At 42.9% G+C, this 16522-nt stretch overlaps 2 protein-coding genes across 2 annotated transcripts in view; one reads left to right on the top strand and one right to left on the bottom strand.

Moving 5' to 3' along the window:
• Positions 1–9983, bottom strand: part of LOC119195461 (calcium-dependent secretion activator 2) — a 37169-nt gene extending 27186 nt beyond the window's left edge. The window contains 1 exon segment of the mRNA XM_062563017.1: positions 9258–9983. Within this exon segment, the coding sequence (XP_062419001.1) occupies positions 9258–9635 (378 nt within the window). The 5' untranslated portion in view covers positions 9636–9983.
• Positions 9984–12796: 2813 nt separating this feature from the next.
• On the top strand, positions 12797–15847 carry LOC119195472 (zinc-binding protein A33-like). Its single transcript, XM_037450412.2, has 2 exons — positions 12797–12929; positions 13923–15847. Exon 2 carries the CDS (start codon positions 13932–13934, stop codon positions 15573–15575), a length of 1644 nt encoding a protein of 547 aa, XP_037306309.2. The 5' UTR covers positions 12797–12929; positions 13923–13931; the 3' UTR covers positions 15576–15847.
• Positions 15848–16522: the final 675 nt, after the last annotated feature.

The following is a 16522-nucleotide window of genomic DNA, read 5'->3' as shown; positions in this document are numbered from 1 at the left end:
AAACCTGGTTCCACATCAGTGTTGATGCATCTATGACACCTGGAGTGGATCTGAAGCTCTGATGGAGGTACACAGCTACCTCCATGAAATGCATTATAGATTCATTATGACGCAGTCGTTTAATTTCTTCTTCCATCCAATCAGAATGTTCTTTGTTGGTTTTAACAGACGAGGGACTTGTTTCCGTGGCTTCGGTCCATAATGTGCATTCGACCGTCGCCATGGTAATCAATGGCCAAATCAGTATAGGAATGCATTGTTATACACCTATATATATATGGTTGTCATGACGACCCATCGGTTTGTGAGCCGATGTTCTGAAGCCTGTTTTTCAACAGATGAACCTTAATGACCGTATCTCTGGCAGAGACCTGTCAATCACACAGAGCCCGCCCCAAACAATACCCGCTTCGTTTCGCCTCCAAAGGAACCACAATGCACCACCGCCGCTCCTCCAGCTTAAAGACTGTGAGTCAAAGAACAGGCCTGTGTGACTTTATCGGAGGAGAGCAGGGTCGCTGTGGGGAGAATCATGCGTGACAAACCCGGGAGACGGTTTCCCACGACAACACAAACGCACCCCTGCAGCATCGCGTCCTCCCACGGTTCCTCTCCGCTCTCATGTTAGCTTAGCATTGAGACTGCAAACAGCTAGCCCGGTCAATGTTACAGTAGTGTGTGACACAGAAAAATAGTGCACTTGTGAGGCCTACATTACCCACAATGCCACTGGCACATTGCATGGAGAGCATGTCCAATAATCCGTTTCCGCGGGTGATCATTATATTTTGTGGGTAGAGGGATCAAAAGGAGTTAAAATGAAAAAAATGACATGGTTCAAAGAAAATATCCTCTGCCTCAGTAGAAATTATAAAGGGCTTAAAAAGGTGTTTTTCAGTTTCATATTTGTGTCTTCATCAAAAAAGCAAATATCAGAACCTGGTCCACTGCAGGTGGAAAAACAAATATACAAAGCAAAGCTATAAAGACCAATAAACCCTTTTGTTTGCTTCCTCAAATGTCAGAGCGCCTTGAACACATCAAATAGAAGAGTTTTAGATGCTCTTAACTGCAAGGACACAGTGACGTGGAAATTAAAGGTACGCGAACATCCACTTTGATGGATTCTCTACTCAGAAACAATGAAACCAACGCTTCCCTGCGTCAGTATTGTTGGGATTTTCAATCCCTCCGAGTTGGTTGATGAGGAAAAATCCAACACGTCAATCAATTACGTTAAAAAGTTAACATTTATTTAGAAGGGAAAAAGATCCATTGAGTAATTCCCCGCAGATGCACCTGGAGACTCTACACACGAATCAGAAAGCGATCCATCCAAGAGTCTGTCTACTCCGACTCGGACCCTTTTTATAATCTCCTCATGTCCTTGAAGACTAGTTTAAACCGGTTTTGTCTCAGACGGCGGTTACCCAGGATGTTTAGGTGTTCCCCCTCTGGACCAGCGGTGTCAGATAGTGATTGATCTTCACACTTCCTATACCCCTCCATCCCTCAGTTCCCATGTGTGGGTTATCTCCTGCATTGTCACAACATCTGCTCTATGGAAACAGAATAGAAAAAGCACACATGCAGGAACATACATCTATTTAGGAAAGTGATGAGATGTAAAGTACTGAAGCTGAAACGTGCACAGACCTCTTCACCACATACCAGGAGTGAACCCATGTTTACAATGTTTACTGAGGGAAGAAATCCAGAGAGAAGTGGAGTCATTTTATGGGAGCAGGAGTCGAAGGTAGAGCTGTAAGGGAGGCTGAAGGAATAATTGGTCATTGTCCGATGATGGACACGTAAGGAGGTTAATTCAGAGGTTCTGAACGCAATGAATGTGCAGCAATTCAATCAGGAGTGACTTCGGTCTAAAGGGTTCGGCTATGAAAAAGAAAAAAGGATTGCAAATACATTTTCTATTTCCCAGACGGAGGTCTACAGAGCCTTTGTGCTTCACAGCACCTCCACCCAATTAATGGTTCTTGTCACAAATCCTTACACAGATTACAATGGAAACATTTAGTAAAGAATGAAGGGAAAGCGTTTTGTGTGCATCTCAATTCTGCTCCTTTGGGGGTTGATAACTGCACATTAGAGTGAAAAATCGATTAAAAGAATGGCTGCAGCACTACTGGAGCTCCATTTTTAAATTCAACATGATGGAGAAGCTTCCTGTAAAATACAATAAAATGAATAACTGTTGAGGATCACACTGTGCCGACTGCTCACGCTCCACTGCCCGGGAAAGTACCGACACTGAGACCATTAGACACCAGAAATACAAACTTTACATCCGTGTGTTACGTGTAATAAGGGCGGTGAAACAGAACCGAACTCCAAGGATTTAGTATTTCACCAGTAGAGTCAATAGAATCCAAGCAGAAGAGACAGAAGATGTTCAAAACTTCAGTCCTGAGCGAGGAATAATAACGTTAGCAAGGAAATCTTTATTTCACACTGAAAGTTATTGGAATCCGCCAATATATCATTATTAGCTAGCTAGTTAGCTAGCTAGCTTGTCTTCTCCAGATGGAGGGTACCATTAGACCCTGGAACTACTGTGTCTTTAAAGCATGATGGAGATAGCAAGCAAGCGAAGTTGCCTCTAAAGGAACCATCATTTCATGCTACATCAGTGAGTTTACGACTCAGTGGAAGGTGATGACTTGGTCCCTTTGGTTTTACGTAAGTTGGCCTGCAACCGCTGTCGTAATCCTCAAAGAACGGATAACGGCGGTCGCCGCTCGGACGCCGCTTTGAATTCGGAACGTCTGGCATTTCATCTTCATGCGAGATGTCTCAGCAGGAGCTCCAGCTGTCATTTCCCCTTTCATCTCCGTAAGGTAGAATCCTTCTCTACTTCTCTCTCATTGAGGGGGTGTGCGATGGCGGAGCCTCAATTTGCTGAATTCACCTTCAGGTCAATCTTTGCCCTGTGATCTCATCTTCATCCAGCCACGGCACACGCTGCTGGACTGAACCGCACATGAAAACCTCCCTCTGATGGAGGCCGACGGCGGGCGCCAGCTGCCAGATTTACTGAACAGCTCCAGCCTTTTTCTCTATTTGCGTACACAGTGGATTACACGCATTGGAATCCTTTTATTCTAAGTTTAACTGAGATGGAGAGGAGCAGCCTCTGGATCTTTAAACAGCTGCTGCCAAAACACCGCGTTTAGGAGACACACGGCGTGGGATTACTTTAAGCATTCCGTTTGCTTTTTATGTTCAACGGCTCAATTACTCAATATCAGGTTACCAAGATCGTCCCGAGGAGGAATGGAAAAAAACAAACAAACAAAAGGAATGATTCACGCTTTTCACACACGTCCCGAGAATCCAACAAGTGAAGGAAGTCCACAGAGAGGCTGAAAGCCTCCGTTCACCATTCAATCCGCCGCACTGGGAAAAGGCCGACAGGATTATCTGGAATCAACTAAATACCAAGTATAATTCTGTTCAGATTCATAGAAATGGGTTTTTAATGGAAGTCACTGTGAAGCTGGGAGGACTAACAGCACATCATAAAAGAGGACGCCGTTATTTCTTTTTATCGGATGGTGTCGCGGTTTTGAGTCACGGATCCGATGCCATGTCTTATGGTTTCTCTTTTGCCGTTGGTACTGAATTGAGATGGTTCTGTTCGAGCTGCTGGTGTACACGGATGCAGAAAACGTATTCACATAAACACCCCTGAAATTGTGAACTGAAGTCAGTGTGAACCATCCAAAACTAAAGTCATGTTTTTTAATAAAAGCACAGTTCAAGCTGCTTAGAAAAAGGTCATCATTCACTTTCTAATATGCATTTTAAATGCAACATGGTAACATGTTGGATATATAGTGATTTATGTCATTATTAATGTTATTCCGCACAAAAGGCTGTTTTTTTTGTTGGGTTTCTGGTGCCGAGCGGCGCTGTTATTCTGCAGTAGAAGAAGCAGCAGAGGGAACATGTGACAGCTTTGAGGCTCAGGGGGGTTAATGACGTTTGAGCCCCCGCTGTCGTCGCCTCAATTGAAATCTCGCCACATTTAACGGGCCTTTTGTGTTTCGCCACAACGAGATTATGGCGTCAAAATATTTCATGTAAAAAATTAAAAAAAACACTGGAAACAATACAGATATTTATATAAAGCATATTTTCCCTTTCCAGCGCGTTCGCTAATGTGAGAACATATGATCCCCCTCATCAGCACAGCATGTGTCATCAGTTTGGTTTGGTGTAATTTACCCGATTCAGCCGAGAGGTTTGAGTCTCTTACACCTACAGAGCGAGAGTGTCGTGCAGGGGGATTCGAGTGCGTGTGAGCTCGTGTTTTTGCAATGCATTCTGGGCTTCCTTCTGTGGGTGTTTAAATTGGAAATGAAAATAAAAAGCGGTATTGCTCGCCGTTCATCCAAAGATCTTAAAATAACTAAAGCTGCATTCAACAAGAAAGCCGGAGGTAACATGATGTCGTATTAACTGAACATCTTTACATTTCTTCATATTTTGGCAGAACAGCAGGTGTCCGAGAGGGAATTGATCATTTATACTAAATTAGGGCTGCAACAACGAATCGATGAAATCGATAAAAATTGATTGAAATATTGGCAACAAATTTCCTTATCTTAAAAAAACTTGAGCCGAGTCGACGCAGAGGAAAGAGCAGCCACTTGTTGTTGTTGTTGTGAGTCACGTGACGCAGGCTGAGTCGTCCAAGGTGTGCGAGCATTTCACATTGAATAAACTAAAAAAGTCAGCGTAACGTAACACAGGAGCACCACGTTGTCCTGTTTTGACGTGAGGAACGTAAGGAGCCTCCAGCAGCTCTTCATCCAGCTGATCCAGCTAGCGTTAGCTCGCTAATAGCAGCAGTTAGCAAGACTAAACACTTTTTTGGACCATTCATTTTTCAATCTGTTGTCTTGTATACATTAATATTACTTTGTTGGAAGAGCAATCAGTACTTTCTGAATTATTTTTCCAATGTGAATTTGCAGTTGTTTTAGAATAAAAGGTTAGAAATTAAAGCTTGTATCTGATTAATCGAAAAAATAATTGACCGATTAATCGATTATCAGAATAATTGTTAGTTGCAGCCCTACTTTGAATGTATGGAAATAGTTTGTTTTTCTTTAGATTTATATAGCTCATAGGGCAAAGACAACCAGAGTATTAATATTATTATGAAAAGTAATTCACAGCTAGAAATAAAGATCACACACTTGGGCTGAACACCTTAGTTTGAGGACTTTGGTTATTTGAACCGGACACATTAGTTTGTCGGTTCTGTAGAAGTTTTTTTCTCAGTGAATGTTGATTCTTTTAAAGAAAAGTCTGGTTTTGCTGCAGCAGACTCCAGAGATCGAACCCCCCCCCCTTTGATACAAAAACAGAAAAACTGTAATTAACCATTTAAGTGTTCATACGGTTTAAAGAGCAACACGGTCACTTCCACCAGTGCACGTGACTTCTGCCTGGACCACATGAAGGGAAATGTAGTGGTTAGAACACGTGGATGAGGGGGGGGGGGGCTGGATGTGTGATGCTCCATCAGATCCCTGCTGAAGCATCCTTTCACGTCTGAGGAGAGGTTGCATAACCCTCTGAGGAAGAGCCCTGTCTCAGAGACTCTGACAGAGGAAGGAGACATGACAAAGGAGGACGGAAGTCGCCTCCAGCAAATCTGCCCCCCCCCCCCCCCAAAAAAAAAAATCACGCCCACTTACCCGCAGAAATAAAATATAGAAAATAAAGAGCGTCCACATCAGAAGAAGCTGCTTCTTACAGCAGAGACGTGCTTATCGTGTTTGTGTGATAAACAGCTGCCAGGGATTAGATGTGTGCCGAGGGGGGGTGCGTGGGTCCTCCTGATGGGGGGGGGGGGGGTCTCTGCACTCATGCTTTCCCTGCGCTACTGGAAACAGGACAAAAACAGATCGGGGGAAGACGGGAAGCTCGTGATGTTTGAGAGGCGTGAGGACACAACAGGTGGGCGTCTCCCCCCCCAGAGACAATGAATGAATGACTGCACCAATATCCTCCAAATTAGAATAAATATAAGCCTCAACGCCGCAGCGCAGAGAGAATATTACATAGAATATATATATATATGTGTGTGTGTGTGTGTGTGTGTGTGTGTGTCCACGAGGTCGGGGAACAACAAGAAAAGGTTCCAATCCCAGGAAAGCTCCTGGCAGGAAGTTCTGCAGAGACAAAAGGTGCTGAATGGTCACAAGGAAAAGGTGCTTTTCCACAGTGGAGGAAGCAGTTAAAGCTCTGCTGGAACAGACTGGACCTCCTGGTCTGTGTGGAACATGGTGATTCTGATCAGCGGCTCATTGAACACTTTCATTTTCTATTTCTATTTGAATAATGAGTCACTTTGCTCTTTGGGAAATAAACATCCTTTATTTCATCCAGGGGCCTCCGGAGGTCTCCTTCTTGTCGTCTGATTCACAGACGTGAGTCATTTCATCGATGCCAGACTTCCCTCATTCGCCCTCAAGGACTTTCTTGATGCCTCCAGAACAAAAAGGGAAACTTCTCACAACCTCTGAGCAGAGAGGTGACCGTTAGAGGAAAGCTCTTAGAGGAGCGCTGCCTCTCCAAAAGCAGACGTGACATCAGACGCTTTAAACGCAGCGCGCTGGTCCAGTCCAACATCAGCACTGTGTCAACCAGGAACGGCTGGATGTTGCACGGCTGGTTTCTCTGGTCATCTCATGGTTCTACAGTGAGTCCGATTCACGCCGAGGACCTGCTCTGATGAAGAGTCCATGTTGGATTAGTGCAAAGAAACACGACTACGTTCGCTCGCCCCGAGGCCACATGAAGTCAAAATGTTCTTCACCTGCAACACTATCTTTTAAATGAATAGAAATAAAAAGTTTGTCTCTGTGGGTTGACTGTTGTGTAAGTATAACTTTAAAAGGTTAATATATTATATACATATATATCCGGAGTAAACACCCATGGGAGACATCAGGACAAACACACACTTTAAATCTTGTGTTTACCAGAGGAACCTGTGAAAAATAAGTCAACTGAGAGAAGGCCGCCCAATTAAAATTGAGGTCTGACCTTGGAATCGACCACGAACTGCTTCAGCTTTAGAAGACACGCAGGTGCTGCAGCAGGTTATTTCCTTAACAATAAACAGCCTCTATATTTATTCATCTGTTCACTGGGAGGTGAAGCCCTGAGGTGTGATCATCATGGGGGCCACCCACAACCCGCTGAAGGCTGAACTTGGCGTGTGGCAACGCTTAGCGCCGCTCGCATCATTAACTCCGCCTCCAGAGGCAGGAAGCTAACAGGATTCAAGACGCCAACTAAGTTTATGTTATTAGTCTTCAAGAAGCAGGAAAATAATGTTTGGGTGGAGCCAATATAATGGATGGGGAAACCCTGGCTTAACGGTGACATAGCATTATAGCACCAGCTCAAAGGTGACATAGTGACGGCATAGCACCAGTTCAAAGGTGACATAGTGACGGCATAGCACCAGCTCAAAGGTGACATAGTGACGGCATAGCACCAGCTCAAAGGTGACATAGTGACGGCATAGGACCAGCTCAAAGGTGACATAGAGACGGCATAGGACCAGCTCAAAGGTGACATAGTGACGGCATAGCACCAGCTCAAAGGTGACATAGAGACGGCATAGGACCAGCTCAAAGGTGACATAGTGACGGCATAGCACCAGCTCAAAGGTGACATAGAGACGGCATAGCACCAGCTCAAAGGTGACATAGTGACGGCATAGGACCAGCTCAAAGGTGACATAGTGACGGCATAGGACCACCTCAAAGGTGACATAGAGACGGCATAGCACCAGCTCAAAGGTGACATAGTGACGGCATAGCACCAGCTCAAAAGGTGACATAGAGACGGCATAGCACCAGCTCAAAGGTGACATAGTGACGGCATAGCACCAGCTCAAAGGTGACATGGTGACGGCATAGGACCACCTCAAAGGTGACATAGTGACGGCATAGGACCAGCTCAAAGGTGACATAGTGACGGCATAGCACCAGCTCAAAGGTGACATAGAGACGGCATAGCACCAGCTCAAAGGTGACATAGTGACGGCATAGCACCAGCTCAAAGGTGACATAGTGACGGCATAGCACCAGCTCAAAGGTGACATAGTGACGGCATAGGACCAGCTCAAAGGTGACATAGAGACGGCATAGGACCAGCTCAAAGGTGACATAGAGACGGCATAGGACCAGCTCAAAGGTGACATAGAGACGGCATAGGACCAGCTCAAAGGTGACATAGTGACGGCATAGCACCAGCTCAAAGGTGACATAGTGACGGCATAGGACCAGCTCAAAGGTGACATAGTGACGGCATAGCACCAGCTCAAAGGTGACATAGAGACGGCATAGCACCAGCTCAAAGGTGACATAGTGACGGCATAGCACCAGCTCAAAGGTGACATAGTGACGGCATAGGACCACCTCAAAGGTGACATAGTGACGGCATAGCACCAGCTCAAAGGTGACATAGAGACGGCATAGCACCAGCTCAAAGGTGACATAGTGACGGCATAGCACCAGCTCAAAGGTGACATAGAGACGGCATAGCACCAGCTCAAAGGTGACATAGTGACGGCATAGGACCACCTCAAAGGTGACATAGTGACGGCATAGCACCAGCTCAAAGGTGACATAGAGACGGCATAGCACCAGCTCAAAGGTGACATAGTGGGGGATTCTCCATTGACTGTTGCATGAGATAATGCTGATGTCAAAGGGTGGTTGTTGCCTTGTTCTTATTCAAAGCCAGTGGAAAAAATGCATGTGCTGAAGAGCTGGATTACAAGGTTCCTTCCTACCAGACAGAGATGAACAGAACAAACCCACGCAGCATCAAGCGGGCCTACCATTAGAACAGGTTTCAGAGATATTTTAAAACGTGACAGTTGGGTCCCAGCAGCCAGTTTTAAAATGTCCAAGTCAACGTACCTGTTGAACGACCTTCTATTTACAATAAAACTATCTCAGCTATATTTTCTGTACCTCAAAGCAACAGAGAGTCGAAGAAAAGACGAACTATTTGATAGAAATAAGTGGATCAAACACCTGCCGAATTATTCAGCAGCTTCTTGTGGTTCCAACTATGTGCAAAGTGATTTTCTTTCAATAAAACGTCACGTGGGACAGAACGCTTCAAACGGGCCCATTGTAAATGACATGTAATGTAATGTAAATAAGAAGGTAGTCCAACAGGTGCGCGCTGCACGTGCTCACCTTCTGCTGCCGCCGGGCCATGTCGGTGGGCTGCTTGGCGTTGAACGGGTACGCGATGCACCGGAGCACGAACACGTAAATCTGCAGCTTCATCTTCCGCTCCTCTTCCTCCTTCTGAATGCGCTCCCGCTCCTTCATCTCGTCCTCCTCCTCCTCCTGCTGCTGCTCCTCACCTGCAGCCCCGCTGTCTGGAGCACCTGGACCGGGTTCAGCTCCAGGTGCGGCGGACCGACGCCGCTCGCCGCCCGCCCGGCTGCTGCTGCCGTTGTTTTCACCGCGTTTCCCCGCCGGTCCGCCCGCCGGTTTCTTCGGAGGCTCGCGGGCGGCTTCTGGGTCGGACTCCCCGCCGGTGTCCTCGCTGGAGGACGGGTCCAGCATGGCTCGAGGAAGACCGGGTCGGACCGACGTGCCCCGAGCTGTTGGGGGTCTTTCTTCCAGTCGACGTGGCGTTACCGGCGGCACTTTACCGAACCTCCGTTGCCTCTGCCCCCCCCGTGCGTCCTCGCGCTCCCTTCAGTGCCGGTGGCGCGTTTGTTTATTTTTCCGTCGGTTATTTCCGGTGCAAACGGTCGATATTTCCAGAGGTTTGTCGCCCCGCGTGCGCTTTCGTTCCGTTGCACCGGGAGTGCGCGTGCTGGAATGCAAGCGCGCCGCCGTCGCCGCTGGCCGCAGCACGGCGCTCGCGCGCGTTCTCATACAGGTGAGCCACCTGTGGCTGCAATCGCAGATAGGACAACACGGAAATAATAGCGAGAGGTCTCACTCTGTTGGTTTCTCCTGAAACCAGGAAGCTCGCGGAAAACGGGTCATTTATGTGGCAAACTAATACTAATAAAACCACTCAAAAATACTCCAGTAGGACGAAAAGTCTTAAGTAACTAAGAGTACTAATAATACTGAATCAAAAGTAGTGCAAACAAGTATATATTTAAAGTGTTATTAATATATACTATTATTATATTATACTATTATATTTCTAAAACTAAATAATACATTTAAGGGAATTTTAATGGCTCAACCAAATTCAGGGGTATTTTTGTACAAATAGTCCTATGTCGAATCAGGTAAGAATATTTAATATGTTTTATTTAAACAAAAACAGCCATGATCATCAAATAAATGCATTGGAGTAAAAGTACAATATGAGCATGAAGTCTGTTGACGTGGTAATAATCCTTTACACTGTAGTAGTTTTATTGCTTTCTCTTAGTATAACTGCTTTTAGCTACCTCTGAATGTGAATATGTACTTTTAATTTTCAATGCCTTTTAATGTTTCTGCTCGTGTAATGCACTTTGAGATGTGTCCTCACATGTAAAGCGCAATATAAATAAAATGTATTATTATTATTATTAGTACACCAACATTACAATTAACATGAAGCAAAAAACGGGAAAACAGTTAGTATGGATCTGTTTTATTATTTTACTTTATCATTATTTTCGGCTTTTAATTGTTACAAGAATCAAGGTGTTAAAAATGAGCAGCCATTGGCTTTTTATTCAGTCAGACTTCTCTTTGTGCTAAGCTATGCTAATAAGCTGGTAAGGATTTTCATATCAAGTTCTCTGCTAAAAAGCAATAAAACACATTTCAAATGAAACATGCTTTTTTACTTTTTGAGGCTCATTCCCTCTGCATAAGTAGCTCTCAAATGTATTTACAGTCGTTAGTAAATGTGTTGTGAAGTTGCTTCATTAACAGTAGAGAAGTTCACTTAAATCAAATGTGCACAAAGACAAACCTTTTACTTAAAATAACTTGGTTCAAGCCCACTGCAGGTGAGCAGGGGGAAGGTGTAAACCCTCAGTGAGATACCTCCTCGTGTCTAGACGATCTTTGACTGGAATGAGGGAAGCAACACGTGGCCCAATCCCAATGTCCACCCTAAAGAAATCATACAGTGTACATTTTTTTTGAGAAAATGTGGAAGTTGATTGTTAGAGAATTAGAATATTCAGACATTTGGTTTCGTCCACTCTGTATTGAAATTTGTTTCTCTCTCTTTGTTTGACAGTTTCTACAGAAAATGAGACTCAGAGCTTGAATGCAGAATCAGTCTTAGGTCTGTGTTTATTAAGTTAACATACTGTGTGTATGTAACTCATGTAAATAAATCAATAACAAAATAATCATGATCTCTAATCAAAGTTTTGCATTCCAACTTCATATAGGCTCAACTTTCCTATATATATATATATATATATATATAAATATATATATATATATATCATGATTATATCATCATGATTATTTTGTTATTATAAATAAATAAATATATATATCATGATTAAATCATCATAATTATTTTGTTATTAGAAATATATACATAAATATATATATATATATATATCATGATTATATCATCCTGATTATTTTGTTATTAGAAATATATATAAATATATATATATATATATATATAAATATATATATATATATATATATATATATATATATATATATATATATATATATATATATATATATATATATATATATTAGGGCCAGGACATATAGCAATTAACGCGCTAATGTCCCGGCCCTAATATATATATATATTAGGGCCGGGACTTTAGCGCGTTAATTGCGATTAATTAATTACAATGTGAATTAAGATGAATTAATTACACAAAAAAATAACACATTAAACGTTTTTTACGCATTTTTACACTTATTTTTTGCACCGCGGAACGTTTCTCACTGGATGAGTTTCGGAGGACCGATTATACTGGAGCACCAACTAGCGTCCATGACTTCAGACAACAACAAACCACAGTGAACATGAACGAAGAAGCTGACGAGACCGTGTCGGGTGGCCGCGTGAATGGGAAATCTTCTTATAATAAACACACGGATGGAAGCGTCGATAAGAGCGTGGTTGTGTGCAAGCTATGCAACAAGGAATTCACATCGAGCCTCAAGTATCACCTCAACGCAACACAATTAGCAGCTAGCGTGGACGTACAAGGACCCACACCCAACCCACACTGCACCAGATGACTGGTTTAAGGACCAGGGTAACTAAGTCCACGTCTGAAAAAATAACCAATGTTCTGAATGTACTTGAAAGTATTGGTCTACTTAAAAAAACCTAGTTTACAGAAGGTCTACTTACCTATAGGCTACCAGAATTTCTGAAAGTACTATATTTCTAAAAATGCAATTGCTACACTGGAATTGGTTGAATAAAAATAAAAATCCATGTGAAAAAAATTTCTTCTCACTGTTCTCAGGTCAAATATTTATGCAATTAAAATGCGATTAATTTCGATTAATTATTTTACAAAGCCTCTAATTAATTAGATTAATATTTTTAATCGAGTCCCGGCCCTAATATATATATATATATGTGAACCCTGTATAAAGGACTCAACAAACAACGAACACACTAATGCAGCAGGAATATTACTCCAGATACATTAGGAATAAAAACATGTTTTCAATGCATGACTTTTGACCTTACGTTCTTCTCCCACAGAGGAGGAGCTGAATACTTCCTCCCCCTCCCTCCCTGAGAGGAGGAGGACTCAAAGGTCACACTGAAGGTAAAGTAAAGTAGTTTTGAGTCACGCAGAGCTTTAGTCCAGACGAGCCTCTCTGTTTCTCTCTAAAGAAACAACTGAATCCAGCAGCTTCTCATCAACAACACAACAGGATCTGTGACAAACTCTGGTGAGTACGCTGCTCTACAAAGACTAGATACATGAACTAAACATCTGCTCCACGTTTAGTTCACACCACAATCTGACTGTTGGACGTCTGCTTTTATCACATAAAGAACATTAAGCCGTAGAAATGTGTCCTTTAGATAAAACATCAGAGAAACCAACCCACAGAGACTGAACTCTGGATAGTTAAAGTGAGACGGAACACAGTCACAGCTAGCGTTAGCTTAAGCTAACTCACATCACCGGTTTCCTGGTTGAACTTGAAATCTCAGACAGGAAGTTCCTCTCAGGGTAAATGTGTTCAGCGCCATCGTGGGTCATAGAGGTTTTAAATATAAATACTAGTGCTGGGCAATGATTCAAAATGCATTAAATGTATTGTGCCCTTTCATTTATTCAAACACTTTAAATAGTGCTTTTTAACAGCAGTATTTTAACAGTAGCTGTTAAACTCTTTTACTGCAAATCTCAACCTCAAAATGAATATAATCAATCAAATATAAAATCACAGCTATTTATCACTTCCAAGGCATTCACTTCTAATCTAGTTTGGTTTATATTTACAGTTGTGGCTGAATTACAACATTTCTGTAAAGATGAGTTTGCCAAAGTTCCTCCTCAGTGCTGTAAAAGACTCGTTGTCACTTATCAAACAATAACTGGCAATGAGTCTTTGTTTCTGGTGGCCCAACCAGTTATTAGGTTTCACACAGGCCATCAAGGGGTTTTCTCCCCTTAATAATAAAAACCTTCATTTAAAAACTGCAGTTTTTGTTTACTTGTGTTATCTTCATCAATATTTAAATTTGTTTGATGATCTGAAACATTTAATGTGTGACAAAGATGGAAAAATTCTGGAAGGGGGCAAAGAGCAGCAGTAATGTGGTTTCTATGGAACTTTGAGTCTGACTTTCATAGACTAAAGAGGTTCTACTAATCCTAGTTTGAATTGTAAAGCACTGTAATAACAGTCTTGTTTCTCCACACTTGTCCTCAGAGCATCGATATGTCTGCTGCCAGCTGTCTGCTGACTGAAGATCAGTTCCTGTGCTCCATCTGTCTGGATGTCTTCACTCATCCAGTCACCACACCATGTGGACACAACTTCTGTAAAGCCTGCATCACTGACCACTGGGACGTTAATGTCCCGCCTAACTGTCCCAACTGTAAAAAGGTCTTCTCCACCAGACCTGAGCTGCAGGTCAACACGTTCATCTCTGAGATGGCTGCTCAGTTCAGACTGTCAGCTCAACAGAAAGCCAGCAGCAGCAGCTCAGAGCAACAAGCTGCCCAACCAGGAGAAGTTCCCTGTGACGTCTGCACTGGAACCAAAGAGAAGGCCCTCAAGTCCTGCCTGGTGTGTCTGGTCTCCTACTGTGAAGCTCACCTGGAGCCTCATCTGACTACGTCAGGTCTGAAGAGACATCAGCTGATGGACCCTGTGGAGAACCTGGAAGGCAGGATGTGTACGAAGCACGATAAACTGCTGGAGCTGTTCTGTAAGGCCGACCAGATGTGTGTCTGCATGCTCTGCACTGTTTTAGACCACAAGAACCATGATGTTGTTCCTCTGAGAGAAGAATATGAAGGAAAGAAGGCCGAGCTGGGGAAGACTGAGGCTGAAGTCCAGCAGATGATCCAGAAGAGACGACTGAAGATTCAGGAGATCAAACACTCAGTGAAGCTCAGTGAGGAACAAGCAGACAGAGAGGTAGCAGAAGGTGTCCTGGTCTTCAGCGCTCTGAAGGAGTCTGTTGAGAGAAGCCAGGTGGAGCTCATGGACACCATCAAAGAGAAGCAGAGAAAGACACAGAAAGAGGCTGAAGGCTTCATCAAAGAGCTGGAACAGGAGATCTCTGATCTGAAGAAGAGAAGCACTGAGGTGGAGCAGCTCTCACGCTCTGAAGACCACCTCCACCTCCTCCAGAGCTTCAGGACCCTGAACACTGCTCCACCCACCAAGGACTGGACAGGAGTCAGAGTCAGTCCACCTTCATATGAGGGGACTGTGGTGAGAGCTGTGAACCAGCTGGAGAAGAAGCTCAGTAACCAGATGAAGAAGCTGCTGGAGCTGAAGCTGAAGAGAGTCCAGCAGTCTGCAGTGGATGTGACACTCGATCCTGATACAGCAAATCCTAGACTCATCCTGTCTGATGATGGAAAACAAGTTAAAGATGGAGATGCGAAGAAGAATCTACCAGACAATCCAGAGAGATTTAATCGTTGTGTTATGGTTTTAGGAAAGCAGAGTTTCTCTTCAGGTAGATTTTACTACGAGGTTCAGGTTAAAGAGAAGACGGAGTGGGATTTAGGAGTCGTGAGAAAGTCCATCGACAGGAAGGGAAAAATCACACTGTCTCCTCAGAATGGTTACTGGACGATATGTTTGAGGAATGAGAATGAGTACAAAGCTCTTGAAGACCCATCAGTCTGTCTCTCTCTGGAGTCCTGGCCTGAGAAGGTGGGGGTGTTTGTAGATTATGAGGAGGGTCTGGTCTCCTTTCTTGACCTTGATGCTGCAGCTCTGATCTACTCCTTTACTGGCTGCTGCTTCACTGAGAAACTCTACCCACTCTTTAGTCCAGGTCTAAATGATAATGGTACAAACTCTGCTCCTCTGATCATCTCTGCTGTCAATCACACAGAGTAGAACAAACTTTTCTTTTAAATGAATAATCTATTGAATGAATGCGTGGATATTGTCTAATATAGTCGGATTTATTATAACTACTTAATCTGCCTTCAACTTTGAATCATCAGAACAATGTCCTCATGAAATGATGTTCCTTAAATACCCATGTGCCAAATTAATCAAATTTTGTTTTAATGTTCATTATTTAATATTTGGGATTCATATATATGAACATATTTAAGAAGGTGTTTATGGATTTTAATTATGTATCTTTTCAAAATCACAGAATGAAACCTTCTGTGGGTTTTATGGGTCATTTAAGCTGAAATCATTCTTTTCAAAAAGGAATCAATAAAATCGGATCAATAAACATTGAGCTGCTGTGAGCATCACTTCTCTAAATGTCATACAGTCCTCTCTGCACACGCTTTCATTGTCAACAAAGACAAATCCTCTTTAGTTATTTTACTTGTGTACCTGTACTTTATACTAACTCCAAACATACACTTTTTGACCCAATATACTTGGACATTTTTTACCTAATATTTATTTATTTTTTTGTCCTTTTTCCACCTCACATATTCAGACTTGTTTTTCAAAACATTTTGGGATTTGTTGACTTAACATATTTTGACTTTTCACTCAAAACATTTTTCGACCTAATACTATTTTCCAATTTAAAAAAACAAACATTATTTGACCTAAATGTATTTACTTTTTATCTCCATAACGTTACTTGTTTTCAAATATTTTAAGATTTTTTTCTTCAAAACGTTTGTCGATCCAAATTTTTTTACTGATTATTGAATTTTCCTTCTGTGACATTTTGCGACCTAACATATTGTGGCAAACCCCGAGGTGGGGACCTCCACGTCACAGTTGAAGGACACAAGCCGGACTCGGGGTACAGTTTGAACAGTTTATTTAGATTACGTGGCTGTGTAGGAGGATAAGCTCCACGCCCT

Source organism: Pungitius pungitius, chromosome 6 (genome assembly GCF_949316345.1).
Source record: "Pungitius pungitius chromosome 6, fPunPun2.1, whole genome shotgun sequence".
Lineage (NCBI taxonomy): Eukaryota > Metazoa > Chordata > Actinopteri > Perciformes > Gasterosteidae > Pungitius > Pungitius pungitius.
This window is presented reverse-complemented; position numbering and strand designations above follow the sequence as displayed.

What these genes read in the sequence shown, in the direction of transcription:
- LOC119195472 (XM_037450412.2), top strand. Translation starts at nt 13,932, where the DNA reads ATGTCTGCTGCCAGCTGTCTGCTGACTGAAGATCAGTTCCTGTGCTCC.